This window comes from Nipponia nippon, unplaced genomic scaffold (genome assembly GCF_047370975.1).
Source record: "Nipponia nippon isolate SJK-2023a ecotype South Korea unplaced genomic scaffold, ASM4737097v1 scaffold_19, whole genome shotgun sequence".
NCBI classification, from domain to species: Eukaryota; Metazoa; Chordata; class Aves; order Pelecaniformes; family Threskiornithidae; genus Nipponia; species Nipponia nippon.
Window position 1 is genome coordinate 5,023,473 of NW_028262335.1, and position 22,497 is coordinate 5,045,969.

Below are 22,497 nucleotides of genomic sequence, written 5' to 3' on the forward strand. Positions count from 1 at the left end.
TAAGCCATTGTGTCTTGAGGGTGTTCTCATTGTGAGTAATTAGCAGGACCACTCTGCTTAATGGCATAGCCACTGTCAAGGCAAATTCCTCATTCATGGTATTTGTCACAGGGAAAGGGCAACATCCTCAGCCAGCTCAGTTCCTGTGATCAAGTAACCTATGTCATAACATATGTCCCTGATGTCCTGACTGACACATCTCAGGTGTGACACAAGCCACACCTGGGCTGGGTTTTGGTCAGTCGTGTGCAAGGAGTGCACTATATTCCTCTGAGGAACTCTCATTCATGTATTTGAGGGTCCAGCATGAGTGATGCCAGGCCTGTGGTGCTCTGGAGTGGAGAGAACGTCATTTGTTCTGAGGTACTTTGTTAGATAATGGCATTTATTGTGCCAACTCTTGTCCTTCGTGTGCTTCAAAGGACTGCTAAACTGGAAATGTGTATCACTATAATCTCACCCCTACCCTGCTTGCTGACTGTCTCCTTCAAATCAAACCTAGTCCTCAGCTGTTGCTGATGAGTCCTTCCAAAGCCTTATTCTTAAGGTTAGGACTCATCCATCTGGCTGATGCTTATTCACAGGCAATTATACCCATTTGTTCCAGTGGTGCCCTAGCCTTTGGGCTGTTAAGCTCATTTCACTCCCTAGTGTTTACACTTCAGTTGCTAAAGAGTAACAGTCCCTCTCAATCCTTTAATAACCCCCATACCCTACTCTGTAGGCATGAGCCAGTTGGAGCTCGTTTGGCCCCCAGAGATGGGTGGTATTGAACTGAGGAAGAACCTCCCTGCTGTGTTGCAGGAGTCAAATTCAGGTTGATTCCTGTGCAGTGGGCTACAGGTTGGAGCCTGTGTTTGCAAAACATGTCCAAACTTGTCTTTAGCTTCTCACATAGAGTTGCTTAAATTTAGTTTTTGAAATAACTCAGCTCTCAAGTACTTGAAACCACTTGAAAAAGTCTTCAAATGGTTTAGAGCTTGGTCCTTCTACTGGTTTCTGGTTGTGTCCCCTAAGGGCACTGTTCCAGTGGAAGGCTAAATTGGTTTGGAAAAGCTCTGAGTCTGAAGGACTAGTGCTGGCTCTCAGAAGAAAGTAAAGTGCACACTGATAAAAATGGAGGATTTCTTAAAGCATTTATTAGTTTAAAGGGTTTAGGGGATAATTACAGCATAATTTAACATGGGGAAATTAAATTTAATTAATTGTTATGTGGGGCTGCTGCCCTTTGCTTTGTAAAAAGCAGAACTGTTGAAGAGCCAAGCATGGATTTTGTGTTGTTGATGGAGATAGTCCTTCACATGATTTACTTAAACCTTAGACGATGAGTTTTACACCTGCCCTGAAACCTGTGATGTGTACATGTTGAAAAAGAAGCTGTTTCCATGCTCAGTCTCTATATCCATTTACAGAAAAGAAGGCCTGCCACTGATCAAAGCACAATGATTGCATAGGACCACACTCTGTCCTGCAAGGCCTTTACGTACCCTGTCCTGTGCGATACACCTGCAGGGGAATGGGTGGTGGTTTGATGGTGAGAAATGGGAAGGGAAGGATGCATGCAGGGAAGATGGTGAGGAACTGAGCCTGGGTGAAGGATGTGAGAGAAATTTTACTTGAGAAAGTGGCTCCTTTGACCAAAGAGAGTCTCTTTGACATGTAGGAAGATCTATGTATGGGGACCCAAGTCAAACTCCCGGGAGGGGTGTGACAATACAAGGTGCTGGACTGTGCCAAGTCCTGCTCTGTTCTTTGCCTCTGTCTCACTGATGGAGGCTTTGCTCCCATGTACCTACTTGGACAAACGACCTGGAGCACTAGCAGGTACGTAGTGAGCCTATACAAAGCAGAAGGAGAAACAAGCAAATAATCTAAGTTTTTCCCAGTTTCCCCAGCAAGCAGTTTGGATTCTTCTGCTGCCTTAAAAAAAAGTTGGGGTCACTGGCAGCTGGTGTCAGACTCCAGAACCACCCCCCCCAAGAGGGTCATGGAGGTTTCTCCCCATGCTATGATATCTCCCTTCAGTTGCCCTGGTTTGCACAGTGCAAGTGCCCGAACATCTACAGGACTGAGAACTTGGCTCCACAGGTTCACATGAGTCATCCACCCTGCAAAACCGTTGGAGAATGTCCCAAGAAGAGTGTCTCTAGCTTTCCCAAGGACAAGCGTCCCTCCAGCCTGGCTCACGTACCCCTTCTGGATGCTCTTTGCTTTACCAGCTGCTCCATTGAGCCATAAATTTGCCATTCCAGACTGGGAGGCCCATGCCATGCAGTAATGCAGCCAATCTTGTGCCTCGTGGTACAGGGGGAAGCTGATGAAATGGCCTCCTATCCACAATCCTACATCTGTGCCCACGGTCATCACTAGCTCATTATCCCTCTCCTGTGTGGAGTAGGAAAGAACAGTCTGACTGCCAGCATGCTGGGCTTTTGTCCAGAAACATAAGGTGAAGGCTTGGAGAGACATATCATGGAGGGGATGAACATTCACGAAACTCTCAATGTTTTCCACTGGGAAGTAGAAAGCTGGAAAAGTGCTGGATTTAATACCTGAAATAACCAAAAAGCCAGGTGTTACATTTCTTGCTGTGCTTATAAATCAGCCCAAATCCTGCAGAATACACCCACGGGGACTGGCAGGGCTGTGGCAATCTTAGCTGTCTTGAGCCACAGTTACTGGCATGTGTCATACCAACAGGGAAGGGGCTTTAAATGATGAAAAGCTTAGCTCCCTCACCCAACTGTTAGGGAAAATAACTTTTTTCCCTTCTTCTTTTCTCACCCTGTGTAAAATAGAGATGACTATTATTTATCCTAGGGGAACTGTGAGCTTAAATCCCCCGCTGTAAAAATGTGCTTACATGTTGCAAGAGAACGCTGCAGTTGCTGTGAGAGCAGCTCAATTAGGGCTAGCTTTAATGATGGTGTAGTTAAAGAATTTCTATCAGCAGGCCTAGGTATGGGACAAAGTTCTACCTGCATTTATCAGTACCAAACCTGTTAATGACTTAGGCCATCAAGGACAGCAGGGCATGGGCTCTTCATCCTTGGAAGGTAAGCTGGATTCAAGAATAGATGCGTGTTTCTTACCGATGTGGCTTACTCCATTCAGCAACTCTTTCTTCATGTCTTGGAGCTGCATCTGGATTTGTTCCAGTCTGAGGGTGAATTCTTCTGGATCGCATTGTTCTAGAGCAATCGGAGAGCTGGATTTATAGAAGGCCAGGACCTGCACGTGGTAGATTTTCTGCTTTCTAGTTTGTAGAAGGTTGGGGGGAAACCTTTGTTTGAAAATGTAGTGTCTTACTTCCATATGGTGCCTGGCTAATCAGCCATGCCGGAGCTGCTTCTACAATGGTTAGTGTACCTCACCCATATGGATGCAGACACACCTGAACCTTGTACTCTTGTGTGGTGCCATGTAGCACCACTTATCTTGGGAGATATCTCTGACACCATTGCAGTCAAAAGAAGGGGCTGGCACACAACCTACAGCCACCACTGCACCACTAGAAGCAAGATGGGGTTGGCAGGGGGCAAAGAGGCACACGGGCCGTCCCCACCTGCTGTGCAGGCACACTGCAACTCCTGGGAAAGGTGATCTCCATGCCTAGCTTAAGTGATTTGCAACTTAACTCCTTCCACATAGGTTTCTGGGGGAAAGCTTGAGTCCTGCCTGCTGACTCCCTTTACCTTGGGTGAGTTTGGCTCTGAAGGAGGACTCCACCACCCGCCCGTTGAGGGGCTGAGCGTGCCGGTAGTCGTTGCGCAGGGTTCTGTTTTGCCAGTCCAGCAAGGTGTTCTCCAGGAGGCTGATCTGTGAGCAACACAGGCTTATTACCAAGGGCATTGGGAACAAGAGTTTTGCCTGGAAGTGCAGTGTAGGTCCTGCAGCTCAGGATTAAACCTAGCAGTTTTTTATAGAGGAACCCATAGGGTCTCTTGCTGAGTATTAGCAAGGGAAAGGAACAGAACGTGAGGGCTCTTATCAGTTAATTCATGGTAAAGATATTTTGCCTGAAGAAGTTTTTAACACCTGCCTGATGCTATGCATGCTATTCTATAGCATACTGCTTTCTCACAAGCGCCTACTAGCCTTCCCCCTCCCAAAAACAGTATTTCTTTTTCAAATGAGAATGCACTGTGATCCTCCACTACTGTAGGCTCCACTTTATCTTGTTCTTCTCCTAGCAGAAAATGTTTCTGATGCTTCTTTTTCGTTAAGGAAGATGAACCACTCTGTGAGACTCAGCAGTAAGCTTATTTTACTTGTGCTACTTTTTTCCCTGCTAAAGCCTTTGTCCTGATAAGGCAAACGGAGAGAAGGGGATCCTGCCATGGGACAGTATTCAACTGCTGCCACAAGTGGGGTCACTGCCCAGTGCTCCTGTGCCCTCAACAAGGACCTCTGTAATGCCTCTGCCAGAGCCTGAACGAACCCTCCCCGTCTTGCAGCCAAACCTCACAGCAGGCTGCTCCTGAAATGATCCCATCTAGCCGCACAATTAAGCGTAGACAAGGAGGAAAAATAAAAATGAAATACTCTCCTAAAAATGTGCCAATTATTCTGTAATTATTTTAATGTTGGGAATGGCTCTTTTATGTTTTTTGGGGCGGCGGGTTTGGACTCTCTTGTAGCACTTTTTGCCTTGCTGATTCTGACTGGCCTCTTCCTTCTTATAGCACTTCAGTATGGTTGAGCTTAACTGAGCAGAGCTTTATTATTGCTCGCCAGACCTCAGGTAAACTGCTGCTACACAAAACCTGACCCTTGCTGTGATGTGGCATCATGGTGCCATTACAGTCACCGGTAATTCCAGTTGCTTAGGAGTCTATCCTAAAAGCCCCATATCAGAAATGCCCCATTGGCTTCTCTGTCAGGCTGGTCCTCAAATCACTGGAGGCCAGAAAAGGAAACTTGTGTGGAAAGGTGAAGCATGGAGGAAAGAGAAGCTGCTCTGCTTGCTAAACAGCTATCACTTACCTGTGTGTGTGACAGGACAATCGGAGAGTGAAAGATGGTCCAGATCACGCTCTCGGAGCATGGAGGGGTTGTTAGTGAGCCCTGGTACCTGTAGAAGTGTGAGAGGTTTTCTGGCAGCATGGCTTGGACATCCAGAGAAATGAGCTTTGTTGACTGACCTCAAAAGGAAACAGAGGCAATATTAACAACTAAAGGGGAACAAAGAGGAAGGTGAGAGTGGTGTTAGAGCTGGGGTTGGCAAATCACTTTGCCCGGAGCGCTGGTCCTCCCAGGAAGCACAGAGTGGGCCAGGGCAGCGGAGCACCTGCTATCTGGGCGTACGGACTGCGGGATCGTAGGAAGATGGTGTTTGATGGTGCCGCAGTGTGTTGTGTAGACCTACCAGGAGTATGTTTATTGCTGCCTTGAGCATCTTCTACGCTACCCTGCTGTGTGGGCTGCTGTTTGAGCTGGGTGGGCAGGGATGGTGTGAAGTTGTGCATGGCTGAGGATGCTTAGCCACAAAATTGCAAGCAAAGCAGCAGCAAAATGTCTGTCCCCAGACCCAGTACGTATGTACAGGCCTTGAGAATATCAAGGATGGAAAAAGGCATTCCCAGTTCTTACCTGCAAACCTGATTTTTGCCAGTTTGGAAATGAAGTCACTGTAGTAGGTATTCTCAAAGTGCCCATCCTAAACACAGCATAGAAACTTGAACAAAAGGTTAGTGACCTGCCTGTCCTTCTATACTACTAGTCAGCTTGGGGGACTAATTGGTGAACTGGGAGACAAAGAGAACAAATACTATCGCAGATCTCTTAATAGACTGGACAACCCTGGGCATGACAAGGTATGTACGCATAGGTCTCGGGTAGAATAGCGAACTGCAAGGATCCTTTTTCACCACTTATAAATCCACGCAAAATCAAGTGCTCCCACTTGCAAATCAGAGGAAGGCCTTGAGGTACAGCAGTGCAAACCCAGCTGCCACACCTGATAATCCATCTGTACTACTGATGGGGCAAACTATTCTGGGGCTCCCAAGTTGTATTGGCTGGTATTGTGTGAGCCCCACATGATACAGGGGAACAGCCCTGCTACAGCACAGCTTCCTCAAACTGGTGCCAGACATCATCTCTTAGGATAGACCTGCAAGCCTAATACAGGCTGCTTGTGTCTGGGCCCGCTCAGACTGCGATTATAGTGTAAACAGTGATGACAGACTGGCCTTGCTCAGCAGCCTGGGCATCAAACCTACCACATACAGAAAGGCAAGCACAGCCAATCCATTTGGTTTGTCTTTGGCTTCTTCAAAGCTTGAGTAGTCAGCTGAGTTGTAATGGACAATGTGCAGCTGTCAGAAGAGAGGCAGGGTCATTTAGCAAGGAGTGATAAATAGCTTTCTCGGTGCTTTAAAGGACCCAATACAGACTGAAGGGAGAGCTACCATCCCCATTCTTGCTGCTTGTGCCTCACAGCACAGCTAAATAGACCTTTAGTTTAACAGGTTTGTGAAGAATGTGGATGAATAAGTCCATCTTTGAAAGATATTAGTACTATTGCAATGGCTTTTCTTAGTCTTCTGTGCCAGCACCATCAGGCTCAGCCCTTGCATTGCACCAACCACCTGCACTTACAGGAGCCCTTTTCTCCCACTTGCCTCTGCATTGCTTCCTGCAGGCTTTGTGGGCTGCAGCTTCCAGCTTCCCAAAGGCCAGGCTTGCAACGCACCCTCCCTCCAGCCCGCTCCCTTCACAGGTACCTCTGCGAAGTATCTCATCCCGTCTATGGTGTGTTCAGAGCCGCTGGTCTCCAGGTCCAGGCCACCCCAGTGCAGATGCATCTGTACAGCTGTGTAGAGGCCTGGGAGCCCTCTGGAGATGTGCATGGTGGGTGGCAAATCAATCTGAACTGAAAAACAGGATTGGAGACAGCAGTGCATGCAGCCATGCCCGTTCTTGCAGCTATGCTTGCAGTGCCTAGTGCTTTCTGCCAATAAACTGGCACGGTCATCTTCAGGGAACTAACGCCAATATGCAAGGAAAACCCCTGATGCTTAAAGCCAGGTGTGCTTAAAATCTTTCCAGACCACACCAGGCACAAAGATGACCGGGCACTGCTCTGTCTGCAGAGTTTTTTTCCATTTGAGCAGCTCTGGGTTTTTCCTTAGGCACTAATAAAAGCGTGTTAATGCCTCTCTCTTGCATAGTATATCACATCTTGCAGGGCTCTGCTCAGATTTGTTAACTACTTTATTTCCAAGGAAGAAAAGGGGGATAGAAACTAACAAAGTGCCTGAGGGCAACTGCACCTTTCTCGAGCATTTCTGCAATTTGGATTCTTGTCCTTTGCTGCCTTACAGATTACAGCACACGGAGCCAGCCTTTTTTCCCTATCCCTGGCCTCTGAGGTGGTTGAGTTAATGAAGGCCACACTTTGAAAACCTGCTGCTGGAGGAAGTTGCACAGGCTGGGCATTGATGACATTTTAATCTTCCAGAGCTGTGCCTGTACTAGAGGACCAATCCTGTTTAAAAAATAAAGTCCAAATGCCAAATACAAAAGGCTTCATTAACCTAAGGTTATCTGTGTAAGTGTGTCTGCACAGATGTGATAGGGAGGTGTAAAGTCCTTGTGCAGACACTCTGTGCTACTGCAAATAGGCTTTATCAGGTGGGGTTTAGCCTGGTAATTATACAACTGGAGAGAAAGTGTAGTTGGTTTCTTAGGTGAGACGCTTGGTCTTCAGCTCCTGAGAGCCTGTAAGGAGAGTCCTGCTGATAAATCCATCTCCTGTCCCTTTCAGATCTGCTGAATGCTTTCTCATGTGGCCGAGTGGAATATTTTCCTTGAGAGATATTGCTACCCTGTCCCATCTCACCAAAGCCAGTATAAAAACCTAGCCTGACTTCACAGGAGATGTGAATAAGGACAGTCATTTTGCCTTTGTGCTTTTCTAAAATGCCCTGCATCAGAAAATAACTGTTTTGATGTTAACAAAAGAATAGGAAAATACACACGTGCAGTCAGAGATCTGAAAGCTAAACCTGCAGGAATTAATTTGTAGGCAGTCAGGGTAGCAATGCTGACATGACAGCTTCTAACAATGTTGAGCTTGTGTGGGCGACAAACAGGAGTACTTATTCATTTTGATTTTTAGAAATACAATCACAACGGTCTTTCTCTGAGGGCAGTATGTCTCTTATCACTTCATTTTCCTTGCTCTCTGACTCTGTATTTCTCTCTGTTACAGAGAAGAAGAAAGGACTGTTGTGCGGGATTACAGAGCTACCAGCTTTATGTTCCAAGTGCCTTCCCAAAAATACTCATTCCCTCCCCAATGCAGCTATTAGAAAATTCTCTCATTGCTCATCTGTAGTCTAAAAGCATTATCCCAACAGGACCAGCTGATGAATTATTTAGACAATGAATTACAGACTGCAGCAGGGGAATCCAGGACCTCCTAAATTATAAGCCTTGCCCCGAGACTGTGTGGCCAGAGGCAATGCTTTTAACCCATGCTGCGCTTCAGCGTCCCTTCCTGAGACCTGAAACACCAATCCTCTGACTGCAGGGGAGGGATTCTCCTCTGTGTTGTGGTTGTACTTGGGGTGACCTACACCCAACCGAACCTCAGGTGCAAACTTGCTACTGAACTACAGTTCTCTATTCCTATCACTTCTAGTTCTTATTATTGCACAGGGACAAAAGATGCATTTTCTGCATGCAGAGAGGAGTCAGTATGCACCAAATACCATTCACTATTATAGTCCTGCAGTCTTCTAGTACACAGAAAGAAAGGGTCAATCTATAACGCTCTAGCTGCCTTTTATCCCTTTTTCATGTCTAACAGAGAAAATATCTTGCAGAACCATAACTGCCTTTTATTTCTCTGGTTTATATATGTGTTTCTGGAGAGCTTTCCTGTGTGATTGGGGAAAACAGCAAAACTAGGAGAGCAGAATGAAGTGAGATGGCAAAGCAAAGTAAGGTGAGTTTAAAAAAAAAAAAAAAAGGGGCATTATCTGTGAATAGCATTTCAATCAGCTAAAACGAATAATCTGTTCCTGCACTGTTATGAGCTTGACATCCTCCCAGGACATCTGCTTAGCCGGGGAAGAAAAAAACTTGCCACCCCCACAGCAAAGCTGGCTCATTCCACTGCATTTCAACCTAGTGTCACTTGCTGGCCACAAAAGGTTTGTGATAATGTTCTAGGTATGGCAGAGTGCTGAGATGAACATACAGAGCTGTTCCTGTATCCTGCATGTGCTGGGAAGATACATACCTGAACTCGTAAACTCTCCTTTATACCCCAAGCACAATAAGTGCATGCTACGCTGCCCAGGCGAAACCTCCAGAGGATACACCACAGCCTACTTCATAGCTTAAAAGCAGAAAGCTGTCAGGTTCAGGTATTTCTTCCATCAGCTGTCCCAGCAGGAAGGTATGTTCTTTCTCCCACTGAATGCACTGCAGGACTAAACCCCGTTTGATGCACAGAAACCTGAACTCATCAGTGCAGGATGCTAACAAAGAGGTGTGGATAAAAGGGTTGGGTTTTAAAGACAGACCTACCATTAAAGAGCATCTGCATTTCAAAAATTTAAGGCCTTTGCTTTGCTGCTGCTGGCCTGTTCCCTGCGCTGTTGCTGCCAGCATCCCTGCTGTCATGGAAACAGTGCATGGGAGGCCCCTGGATGCTGCATGGGCCGTGATCCGTGCATGTACCAGGCCATGGCTTGGGGCAAAATGGGGCTGAAGGGGCCTGGCAGCGCTTGCTTCCTCGTGCCTTAGAGCTTCTCTTCCTGGCAGAAAGGTGACTGACAGCTAGAGCTGCTGCAGGACCAAATAAACTCCTTGAGCTGGATGGCCTGATTTCTGTTTCAGGCTGCTCCTTTGTCAGCAATGACTTCTCGACCAGCTCCTATTTTGAGGTGGGTAATGAGAAGGATCCCCCCGGTCTTACCAGAGTGGCCGTTGTTGGTCATTGTGAAATCCCCTTGCAAAGGCCCATCATAACCACTCAGCTCCAGCTGCAGCAACTGGGGATTGTACCTCACTTTTTTCCTCTGGATGTCAATTGGAGATTGGTGCTTGCCAGCACAGTCTGCAAAGTGCTTTCCCCAGTGTTCTTCATCCAGCTCTCCTTCTGTGTGGAGGAGAAGCAAACCAGGTTATTAGGACATGGTGAGAACTGCTGTTTGCTCAGGAGTCAGAAAACTGCCCTCATTTGCCGGCAGGGCATGTCAATCTAGTTATTATAACACCAGGAGCTGCAGCAATAAAAGGTTGCTCTGCCTTCCCTAGAGTGAAAATATACATTATTCTGTCTGCAGGACAACTGTGCTGCAAAATAAGAAACCTGCATTGCAGTAATAGCTTACTGATGGCTGGAGACTGAACCTCCACCGAAAGAGAGGCAGTGTTTATACAGAAATGGGGATTTAAACAGGTCTCAGCTGCCAAAGGTGTGGAATCAGGCTCTCAACCACTGTGAGAGTGAATGGGACCAGGGCAATAGGTGGGAAGTCTCTGCTTAGAATCAGGAACTGGCAGCAAATTTGCTGTTTTTAACTAGGGGAAGAGCTAACAAAAGAAGAATAGGAATGAAATCATTTAAATAAATGGAACCTTTTGTATGTTTTCTGGGATAGGAGTGGCCTGGGGTAGCTTTCATGTCCTCATGTGTGTTTTTATTAAAACCCTGAGCGCAGTGCTATGCCTCTTCCTGGCACCCTCTTTTTATACACAATAAATAATGAGAAAGTGATTCATTGCTTTTGTGAGACAGATCCTGGTGTGGAATAGGACATGGGCGTCCCAATTTCAGGATTCAGTTGATTGCTTTGAGCTCTTGACACCACTTCAGCCCCCAGGCCCAACAGCCCCTAAAGGTCATGCTAAGTATTAATACCAGCTCCTTTTCCTACTCAGTGTCACTAGCTCAGACACAAACCTTTGACATGCGACTAAGAACTAAAGGCCCCGGCTTCACTTGTACATGCTCATCATCTCTACATATCTTTAATATTAAAAACGTCCTGCAGTCACCTATGGAGGAAACAAATGTGTAGGAGACTTGGCATGCTGGATGCTATCCTTTTTCTGATGGCTCTAAGCCTCTTAGCCCTAATTTGAATCTTTCCTGCAGAGGTCTGGGTGCTGCTGAAGCTAAAAACAAATGCTTGAATCCTTCAAGGCTATTTGCCCTCTCCATAGTGCGATATTTAGGACTTTAAGCATAAGTAGAAATTTTAGTGCCATCTCTGTCATGGCTGTGACTGACAATCAGTATGGAAACCTTTTCTTCTTCACCCCAGAACTGCAATATGTTGATCAATGTCAGAGTCATGTCTGTCCGAGACAAACAGAGCTAGAGCTAAGGCATAATCACCATGTGATTGTTGAACTCACGGGTTTCAAATCCTGCAGAGATGGTTTGGAAAGAGAGGTGATTGTTTTAAAAATAAAATAGTTCAAAGCTACTTCATCATCTTCCCAATTTTCAAATTATTATAATTATGGCCACACTTGGGCATTTGTTACTATTTGCCAATTCTTTTCTATTTATTTCATTTAAGCAATGTCAGTTTGCAGGTATTTGTTTCCTGACATTGATTAAATATGGGGGGCTTAGGAGATGCAGACAGCCTGGCCAAAAGAAAATCCAGAGAGAACTTCTGCAAACAGCTTAGTGGCCTAATTGCAATATTGAATCTTTTCAACAATTTCCTTTGTTATAGCTTGATTCCCAGCCCAGTGAAAATCATAAGAGGACTACCGTTTACTTCAATGAGCTCTGCAAACAACCCCCTGAAACAAATGAAAATCAGATAAAATTTCACAAAATATATAAATACATAAATAAGCACTTCTTAGTGATCTGTACCACATGGGATATGAGAATAAAATAATGAGCAGGCAGTATTTAAAGCTTTTCCTTCCAGGATCATCCAAAGGGCAGCTTTTATTCTAACACATTGTAAAGATTTTCCCCATTGTTTGAACCTCATCTGTCTGCCAACTCTGACAATGTGTCCTAACCACACAAAGGAGTAAAAAGGGGTGACATTGAAGGGAATCACTTTCAAGACATACAGGCATCAATAAAGTGGAATAAATTAGCTGCTCTGTGGAGATCTTTTGCTAATGGAAACAGGGTCAAGCCGAGTGTTGCTTCTGCAGTACAAAAAGGATGGGAGCGTCTTCAGCAAGCAGGCAGTGAGTAGCAATCCCAAAACAGCCCCATTTTCATTACCTTTGTATGTCCAGTGCACTAGGTGAGAGCAGCTCAGATGCACCAGGAGCAGGTGGAACCAGACCGCTGTGATCCACATGTCTCTTGCTGTATCTGCAGTCAGAACCAAGGTGGGGAGTGCGTGTCTTTAAAAATCCTCAGGGAGCGTAAGTACCAATTTACTCCAGGTCTGGCCTTTCCAGCACCCATCCTACCCTTCTCCTTGTTACACAGAGGAAGGAGCCAAGGCAGAAGGCATTTAAGGGACTGGTTTTCAAAAGTGCTGAGCATTCACAATCTTCTTAGAAGTCGAAATTGTAGACGCTTAGCTCCTTTGAAAATCAGACTTCTGAGGCCAGATTTAAAACTGCTCAACACCCACAAGCCTAGTATTTTGCTTTCAGCACCTTCCCTAGTCACTGAAAATCCAGTTTTGAAATGTGAGAGATTTGAAACCTTTGGAAAATTCAGAGCTCTGAAAAACCTTTTAGGCTGTTGAAAGATACAGGCATGACACAAGATACTGAAACCCTGATGGATTTTTAAAAAACACACAGGAATTCAAATAAAAACTAGCACATGGCAGGTGTCTAAATGCTCTTGTGGGCTTCAGTAGCTGCTCTGTACGTCTTCAGACACTTGAGTTCCTTAAAAATATGTCCCAAGCAAATAATTGCCCAAGGTCCAGTAAAAAAGTAATTCGGCAGACGAGGGAACAGACCATGGATCTTCTGCCTGCCTTTTTGTACCCTGTTACTAGGCAAATGTCATTGCCTTTGAAAAGCCTTCTCCTCCCTCCAAGAATGACAGGCTACCGACAGCCCTTTCTGCCCAGCAGTGCCTCCCAACCCATAAAAAAAAAAAGGCAGCAATATTAAACATTTGGCAAGAAAGCTCACATCAGCGAAATCTCAGCACTTCTCTTTGCAATGTCCCTGCCACTTGCAATAATTATTTTCAGCAATAAGGTACATCATAACAGCAATTCAACAATAAGAGCCATAGGGAGTTACAGATTTCATGTGAACTCAGTTTTCTAGGATTAGACTGTACTGAAGAACAGAAGCAGGTTTTTTATTCAAAATCTTATTCTTTGCAAGTGAATTGTTAACATTAAAAGGCTTTTCCTGGTTTGCTGGTTTGTGCAGTGCATATTTAATCTTTGGGAACTGCTGTAATATCGTGGTGATTAAGCAAATGTGTATTTTTCTCTCTGTCCCCTAAAGAAGTCATTTATTCTGACAGTTGCACTGAACTGTGTAAGGACTAAACTAATCAAACATGCCCTGCAATGCACTTCATAATCCTTGTGTATCCAGTTGGGTAAATAGGCTTTGAAATTAGCTGAGGGAGAAATTTTGGGGGTTTATACCTGTTTACAGTCCAGGATTCCGCACAGCAGCACATGCGGGTGTGAACAAGAGCCAAGAACAGGAGGTCACCTCTGCACCAAAGCATCCCTCCTGTCACCCTGCCTGTGCGCGCACGCCGAGAGTGTTTAAATGGACGTCATTTAGGGACAAGCTGCTTCTCTTGCCTGGGCTTTATCGATCAGCTAGCCCAGTCTGCACAAAGGATTTGAAATAAAGCCCATTCGGGAACGTACTAGTGCCAGGAAACTGGAGATGACAGTGAATTAATTTTTAATGGAGCTTTTGCAAGATGCTAAAATTGTGACATTTCACTTGACACCAGCGGGAGCTGTGGGTGCTCAGCACATCCAAAACCCACATCTGTGTTAGCTCAAGTTAGCTTCCCCCAAATTAGTGCCTACTCTGGGAGACACAGCAATCTGGGGAGAGGATTTACTAAGGGCGCTAAGTATGAATTTGTTCTGGAGTTATGACAGATAATTTTAATTAAGATCTTTAAATGTATTTGAGTATTAAGCTTCTAATTAGAAGCTGAATAATATGGAAGGAGTCCTTCTCCTGTATAAAGTATTGCACACGTCAACAGTCACTTATTAGTTCTTGGAGCTATAGCGGTTTTTTAGTGTATATGGTATTCATAGAATCATAGAATCATTAAGGTTGGAAAGGACCTCTGAGATCATTGAGTCCAACCGTTAACCTAACTGCCTAGTCCATCTCTAAACCGTGTCCCTAAAGTATTAAACCAGTATTAAACCTGGCTGGCTTGAGGCTTGTCTTTATTAGTCATCTGTCTTACTACCTCAATATAATTGCTAGAGAGAAGTATGGACGTAGTGCCTAGGAACTCCAGATATCACGGCAGGACCGTGCTTGAAGTAAACTGGTGTTTTACAGGTGAAGAAGATTGTAGGTCTAACAGGAATCATCTCTGCACCCAAATTTAGCCAGTGGGAAAATCTAATGTTGGATATCTCAGCCATGAATATTCTTGGCATGATTTCTCCACAAAGGCAGGCTACTTTCACACAGATGCAGTTACACAGACTTCAGCCTCCCCGCTCCCCTCCCCGACTACAGTAGGAAATAAGCCTTTAATCCCACATCATTGGCTTCCATGCACTTCACTTTTATCTCTACAGTTTTCTCTGACTCCTTGCCATCTTTTAAATCCTGCTTCTCCCAGGCTATTCCGTCTGCCCTCGCTGGACTAAAGCTCAGCTCAAGTCTGACTTTCAGGTCCATTCTGAGTATTGGTAGCCACATTAAAACCTTGACATTGCATTGAAGTAGCTGGCTCAATACCTCAGTGCTCCTTTGACCCAGAACTTGAAAGGGTTAACTCCTTTTCCTCTGAATCAGCAGGAATTTCATCAGGGGTTGCAGTAATAGCTGCATCACTCCCAAGTCCAGCAAACATTTGACCAGGAACAGGCTGTTTGATGTGAGACGGACAGATTGCGGTCAATCAAGCTATCGAGGTTTTCGTAAGTCTAAAACCTCTTCAAACAGAGCTCTCCCTGCTGAAGTCATGCTGGATGAATAGAAGTATTCAGAGCCTACACAAGTTTTACGGAAGACAAAAAGCAGCTAGTGCTGGTAGGCCCAAACCCATGAGTAAAGCTGGCAAGCTGTGCAGATTGAAACATGAGACCCTTTTATTCAACAATTCCTGTAATGTTTTTACATCTTCCTTCCAAAACTGGCCCTTGCTTCTTTCAAATTTTGCCTATTTTTTTCCTTTTTGCCCCCTGGCTTTCAACTACATACAGAGATCACAGAAGCCAGAGGTAGAAAAGCGCTAGAATTTGTTTCTCCAGGTCACACAATCCCTTTAGGCCTCCTTCCTCTTATACAATATTTTGACGTGCTTGGCTAAATTCACCTTCTACTGACATAAATTCAGATACATTTGTTGATTCTGCTGAAGCTTTGTGATAGAAGCGGGCTTTGAGGCAGTCAGAGATAGACACCAGAGGTTTACACCAGTGTTCCTAAAAGCAGGATTTGCCTGTTGTAAAGCAGAGGTTTCCTCTGTGAACTCCATTTCACGGTCTAAAAGATCTCAGCATTAGCTGCCTGCAGCTCATTGTCAACCTCGATTTTCTTTTGCTCAGTTTCAGCCAATTACTCTTAGTTATAGCTATAGCCCTTGGATTATCTTAAAACACTTTTCCCTCTTTAATGTTCACATCACTTCTGGGGTGGCTATCACCTCACCACACCACAAGCATGAGCAGCCTTTCCCTCACCATGTCCCCAAGGTGGCAAAAAGGACAATGTGATGGTATAAAAAGAAGACAACATGGTCAAATAACCCCTCTTCATTTTCATTTCCAGGAAATTTAATTACAGTTCTTGCAATGTCTATATAGGTCTGCTCTTTTGCTGTAAGTGACTTCATGTACCGGATCTTTACTTGAGACTTTGAAAAAAACAAAGCGTGAAGGGAGGATTAGGAAGGGGAAGGTCAATCTTCCCTCTGCATTTAGTGTGAGGTACACAGGAACGTGGCCTGAGTGTGAGGGTCGAAGGAGCGCTGTCAAGAGCCAGCCTGGGAGAAATTTTTCCGTCATAGCAGGGCTCTATGCTGTGAACTGGATGGTGGTGGGATAAAGAAGGAGTAATTCAGTGACAGGCCAGCTTGTCAGCATGTGCAAATACCTGCCCACCTTCTCAGACACTGTGTTGTTAGTATTTTATACATATCTGCACCTCCTTCCATAAAAATATTCATTTTGCTCCTGATCTCCCAGTGTAAAGAGGAAGCACAGTTGCTGCTCAGTCTCTCTGAAAATCAATAGTATCAGTGCATAAACATAGGAGAAGACCCCAAGCCCCTTAACAAAGAAACACTCTTCACAGAACAAATAATGGCTCTGGAAATGTGGCTGTTGCCCACTGCTGGGTAAGCACTTTCCTTTCTTATTTCAGCTGCATTGTGTGTTGAGCAGCTGTGACATCCAGTGGCCAAACACAATACAGTTGGGTTTGGTACGGAACTCTTCATACGTGGTAACAATAACAGAGCCCTTCCATTGCACTTTTCATCGTCAAAGAGCTGTACAAACAGTAATTCATTAACCCCTACACAGCTCAGTGGGGCAGATGAATGTAGTGACCCTACAAGTACACATTAGAGGGGGAAAGCACTCTCCAAGCTCTCCCCAAGCATGGCAATCAGCCCTCCAGGGTGGTGAGGAGCCTGCCCTAGGGCCAGAGTGCAGAACCCTCACCCACCACTGCAGAGAGCAGCTGCTGAGAGATAAGGGATCAGAAAGGTGCAGCTCATTCAGCATCGGATGAAGAGGCCACACCTAAGGGAAGGGTTGTGCCATTTTTCCCTAGGGCAAGAGAGCCCATGGTTAGGAGCTGGGGAAAGCTACGTGAGAGGACACAGCAGGACCAGAGCTGGTCTGAAGAGATGCTTTGTCAGAGGTCTGGCCAGAGGAAAAGGCTTCTGCAGTGATTTTCTGAAGATGCCAGAGGACTTTGTTGATAGGTGTGGAAGGTAGTGAAGGGAGGGCAAACATGGATTTGGATTAAGAAATTATTCCAGTGATGGAATCAAAGAAATGTGACTGTAATGAGATCCCACTGGTTAACTGGGATTCCTGCTGGGACAGGTAAATTGGAAGATACAGAAATCAAATCAGTGGAAAAGAGGAGCTGGGTCTCATCCATGGAGCAAGACATCCCAGACTGATGCTAGCAAACATCTATTCCACAAAGAGAGAAAGGGTTTTCACAGGTCCACGTTAGTGGGGAGGAATAGCGGGTATAAAGTCTCTGACGGAGGTTTAATGGTAGCATTTACTGCATCTGTTGCATTTCAGACTTTGCTCAGCTCCCTGCCTGTGCTTGAGCTATGTGCTGAGGGAGATGAGCGGGTGGGCCAGAGTCTATTTGCTGAGCTGCTCGCAGCCTAGGAGAGTTAGTTTTCAGTGAGTGTTGTAGATGCAATTACTCCATATCCCATAGCGTGTAAGATCCAGGAAGACATGTAGAAGTTATGTGTCTGGGTAAGAGTTTGCCACCTTAAGTTTCCTTTCCAGCCTGTGCAGAGAAACAGCCTTGATACAGATGCTGTGTTTCATAGGGGTGTCTGAGGCCAATCCAGACACGCCTGTTTCCTGTTGATTATAAAAGCAGACTTGCATGACTCAGAGATCCAAACTATGGACAGATGCATCCAGTTTCAGAGACCAAGAAATCAGTCCTCACTTTCCCCAAGCCATCTGTGCCCCAGCGTTTGCTTGCTCAGACCTGCAGTGGTTTTTTGCTGCAGGCCAGGTCCATGCAGGGACATTCAGCAAGAGCAGAAGCGCCTCAGCCCCTCCTCTCCCAGTAGCTCATCACCGCTGCACTCTGCCTGTGCAAGAGGGGGGAAGGCGGCAGGAGCTAAAAGTGATTCCCATGAGAATGAGGTCGATTTTTAAGGCAGGAAAACAACATGAAGGACATTTAAATCCTACCGTCTGTGCTGTACCTGTTCTGTGGCAAGCGAATCCTGCTTGATAACCCTTGTGCTTTACATAAGTATTATGCACTCATTAAGAAAACAAATGGGTTGTTACTGGTTTACCCATACTGTTTTTTTCAGGTTTCCACTGTAAAAAAAAAACCAACCAAACCTAAATACCAAGCATAGTTTCTTAATGGCTAATCAATTCCTAGCTTGCTTTCCCCTTTATAGCAGACTGTATTTCAAAGTGAGAGGGAAAGACCTGCTCAGCAAGGAGTCTGGAACACCCTGTAAGAGGCAGTCCAAGACTTGCACGCTGGCCTCTATAAAGGGGATTACTTAATGGTTTCGTCATGGTTTGAATGAGCAGCTATGGCCTTTGGATGCACAATTCCTGGCAATTAAAATCCAGCTGGTATAAAAGCTTTCAGTCTCACCTCAAATCAGCATATTGGATCATTAGCTGCTGGGAAATGTACTCTTTGGTATTAACACCCTGATTTGCGTGCTGGCTCCCTTCCAAATAACCCTTCACCATCACCTGAAAATGGATGTAGTAGTTTTATATGTAGGTTAGCATTTACAGTAATTAAAAAGTAGTATATATTTTTCCTGTTCCAGCCATCGTATCTGCTTTTTTGTTGCTGCCATGGTTGTTGTGCAGTAATGTTCCATTTTAAATAAAATATGTTCCAAGTATTCTGCCCAGTACATTCTGCCGGTTACTCTAATGTTACCTGCATCTTCAGCATCCGTTTAACCCCCTTTACTAGTGAATAAACCCTGAGCACCCATTTCATATAAAGTCAGACATAAAATTCTCTGGCCAAGCTCTGTAAGCTCCCTGCCCTGGCCCTGCTGGCTTGCAAACTGGGGGCAGTAATTTCCATAGAAAATTCACATCCCAAACCTACTGAAGCCAGCTGGAGTTGGAGAAAATCAGAAATCAGACTGTAGGGTGAGATAGCAGGCTGAGGTCCCTGCAGCCATGCAGGGTTTGTCATTCTGATAGCAGATCCTCACTGACAACTCTTAGGTTTTTGTGCTGTAATTGTGAGTTTTCTGTATGAGGACCTGGAAAGATCTAGTTCAGTCTAGGTCCTTCCCCAGTGTCATTGCACTGAAGTAACTTTCAGACTGGCTATTAAATGCAGGAACTGGTGGCTTAATTTTCAGGACATTAACCAGTCCATCTCTAAAATCCTGGGAGGAGAGAGGAGAATCAAGAGAAGTGGTGGAAGTTACAAGCATTAAGACAGACATTAGGTCTGTCATCTCAAGTCATTTCATTATTCTTGTGCCTAAAACCTGTGGTCTTTAATTGCAGAGTTAAGCTGTAAGACAAAAGCATGACAGAAAAGGGGGGTGAGAAGCAAGAGAGAAGGATGTAAAGTCAGAGGAGGTTTTGAATGCCTGGAAGAAAAGATCTTAAATAGTCATTCAATAATTTTAATAGATACCCAGAAACAGCATTAGTCAGACTCTGCCATTACCTTTCCAATGAACGTTCCTTAAAAATACCACGATCTGCAGAGTCAAGGAAGAGAAGAAATCTGAGCGACAGAGTGCTGACTTCTGCATCCGATCGCTTTCCTCCAGAGATCTCACCTCGACTGCGGTGACGTGGTAACGCAGTCAGAAAGCCTCATTCATAAGGCCACTTAAACGCAGGACTGCTTTGCAAAAAGAAACTTAGCAAAACATAAACAGGCTGGCACTTGCAGAACTGTCGGATGGAGCAGACGAGGGTGGTGCATACCCAGCGACCCAGACACATGTTCTTCAGGTGTTTTGTGAGGCACTGGGGAGAAAGAGAAATCCCTGAGCATTCAGGAAGCGCTTTCAAGGTGCTATGAAAGCTGACGCCCTGGAATGCACCCTACACTGCATAATGGTTATTCAGCATATTAATGCACCGGCAAGCAAGTCCTGATCTGTGGTGGTTCTGCTCCCTGCCTTGGCATCCTCAGCCGTTTGAACCAGTGATTTCACACTCTGCAAAGCTCTGAGCTCTCCTGCCCAACCACTTTAAACAGGGAAAGAAAAGGCTGGCCTAGTCAGCCTCTGTGCTTATGAGCATGTTGCAAGCAATCAAAAAACTTGCATATATTACACTTAAAATTTTACCATGGCCTGTAAAGCACGAGGAATGACTAGGCCTTGCAATGGAAGGGGATTTTGATCACGAGAATCGTTTTCCATTTCTGGCTGGTGGATGCCTGTAAGCCAGATCTGTGTCGGTGGTTTTTCTCCACCTGCTCCAGCAGCACGCTATGCCAATGTGATAGCGTACTTGCGTGGGCTGTCCAACTGGATTACCAGCTACAGTGGCTTCATGTTCCCTGAAACTCTCTGTTCCCAGTGTCCACCCCATTAGCCATACATCTTCCTCCCAAACCATGAAATACATTATTTTAAAAGAGTGCATTGAGTATTTGATTAACTGGTAACAAGCCCAGAGTCCCACAGAAACTCATGCCAGCTAGCTATGTTATAACCTTAGGGATGCTCAACTTTTTTTTTAAAGAAAGAGAAAAAGAAAAATCAGGCAGGATACATGACTGAGCAGTGGCATGTTTAATATCAGCTTTGACTTTTAATATGTATAGTACAGTGCAATTTTAAATCTGCTGATCCAGGAAAAATTATACCAACACCTGAACAGTGCCAGACTTCTGATCATGGATGCCTGATCAATGCTGCCTCTAGCTACTGTAGTGCCAGTGCCTTCAGCTGCGCCCTCTCTTGCGGACACACGATTCAGTGGAGCGGACACGGCTCTTGGCACGGCGTCCGTGGCCAGAACCACAAGTGAGTCCTGCCTGCCGGGGATGGACCGTGCGAGCAGGGGGGGGATGCGGGGTCTCAGCACACAGCTCTTTGCTCACACCCCACCGGAGGAAATTTGCTTGCTTTGTGCTGTTTTTGTGGTCACAAGGAAGCAAGAGCCTAGGCAAGGGACAAGTGGGAGAGTTTAGGCTGGTCTTCTACAGCCAGTCCTCTCACACAGCTTTGGTTCAACAGGAATACGGAGATGCAAGAGGCTCAGTGCTCAGCCTCCCAAGCCAGAGGGTTTGCTTTACTCCACTTCTGCCCGACACCAAGCTAATTATGACATTGCAAAATATGTCTTCCATTCCCAAAGAGCACCCTACCGTACTTTACTGTCAGTCTTTTGCTCAGCTACTACAATGTTGAATTTCCCTTGGCCTTAGGCTTTCTTGTGCTCCATCTTTTCTAGCGCATTGTAAGACTCAGCACCTCTACGTGATTTTCCGTGCATAGCAATCAAGGGACTTTTACAAAGTGGAAAGATGGTGGAGCATCTCTAATCCAGCAGTTATCCACCAAAAAAATGCAGTTTTATGATTTCCAGCATCTGACTGCTCAGGAGCGTGTTTTTGCAGGGAGTGCTCCCCTCTCATGCCTTTGCACCAGGAAGGGTAAGGCTCTGTGGTAAGTCAGGAGCTACTGCCAAGGACACAGCTGTAAGGGGTGTAACATGCAGTTTTGGGGAGGCTGGCACTGCAAAGAATCATCTACCTACAAAATGACAGTTTAATTCCAAGGGCTTTTCCTGGCCAATATTGCTTTATCTCAGCTGAGTGCAACCCAGCAGCATTTCAACCTGATTCACGGCTGTGCAGGGCTCATGAATCTGCACCTCCAGCAAGGCAGAAAAAGCATAAAAAAACGGCATGCAGTGCCGCTCTGGGCATGTGGGCCATATTGTGCTGTCACGAAACAGCTTGGGTTTGAAACAGCATCTCCTTGCTAGGAGCCTAGGAGTCATGCAGGGGGGCCTCACGGGGTGCTGCATCAGCATGGCGTGCCTAGGGAAGGCGGTCAGTTCAACAGAGTTCCTTTGCTTTTTATTAGACTTAAAGCTTGTCTCGGGGGGATGTTCTCAGGAAGGAAAGAAAAACGTGCCCAGAAGAAATGATCAGTCATAGTCAGGCTGGAAGGGCGAGGCAGCTCTGGAGCAAGCACGAACATAGGAAGCTTTGCAAGCAACAAAACGGCTTTGTATGGTGCAGTTGGGATGAACTGAGCACTGTCAGACCCCTGGAGCCCTACACCCCAACTCCAGGCTTTGGGAATATCACAGGTTCAATGTTATGTACTTGAAATACTGCAGAGCCAGGCCCCCATCAGTCTGAACACAGGCTGTGTAGCGTCAGGTGAAGTGGGACGAAGCAAACCCAGGGGAACTGGGAGCCCCCATGGGATTACACGCGTGGGTCTGGGCTCTGCAGTGTCCCAGCAAGGCAAAGTGCCGGTCCCTGATTGAGGCTTCACACTTTTGCGGCTGGGGATGGTGCTCTGTCTTGAACAGGGGCAATCATGTCCAGCAGGGAAGGCTAAGGGCACAGAGGGGGAGTTGGAGTGGGGCCTGGCCAAGCAGGGAGCAGCTACCGGGGGCAGTTGGATAAATAAGCCCGGGAAGGAACAGG

The 22,497-nt window shown here is 45.7% G+C and overlaps 1 protein-coding gene across 1 annotated transcript; it reads right to left on the reverse strand.

The window, feature by feature from the left end:
• Positions 1-1,934: 1,934 nt before the first annotated feature.
• CA6 (carbonic anhydrase 6) lies at positions 1,935-19,603 on the reverse strand. Its single transcript, XM_087755476.1, has 10 exons — positions 19,537-19,603; positions 12,227-12,319; positions 9,935-10,117; positions 6,729-6,877; positions 6,225-6,320; positions 5,593-5,659; positions 4,987-5,144; positions 3,696-3,819; positions 3,093-3,191; positions 1,935-2,552 (listed from the first exon to the last, which is right to left on the reverse strand). The coding sequence occupies exons 2-10, from the start codon at positions 12,303-12,305 to the stop codon at positions 1,939-1,941; spliced, it is 1,569 nt and encodes a 522-aa protein (XP_087611602.1). The 5' UTR covers positions 12,306-12,319; positions 19,537-19,603; the 3' UTR covers positions 1,935-1,938.
• Positions 19,604-22,497: the final 2,894 nt, after the last annotated feature.

Excerpts from the sequence above, each read along its gene's own strand:
- CA6 (XM_087755476.1), bottom strand. The coding sequence starts at position 12,305 with ATGTGGATCACAGCGGTCTGGTTCCACCTGCTCCTGGTGCATCTGAGC. Across the intron at positions 6,321-6,728 it reads GGATGAGATACTTCGCAGAG|CTGCACATTGTCCATTACAA; the intron begins GTACCTGTGAAG and ends CTCTTCTGACAG. Across the intron at positions 3,192-3,695 it reads CAGAGCCAAACTCACCCAAG|AACAATGCGATCCAGAAGAA; the intron begins GTAAAGGGAGTC and ends CGATTGCTCTAG.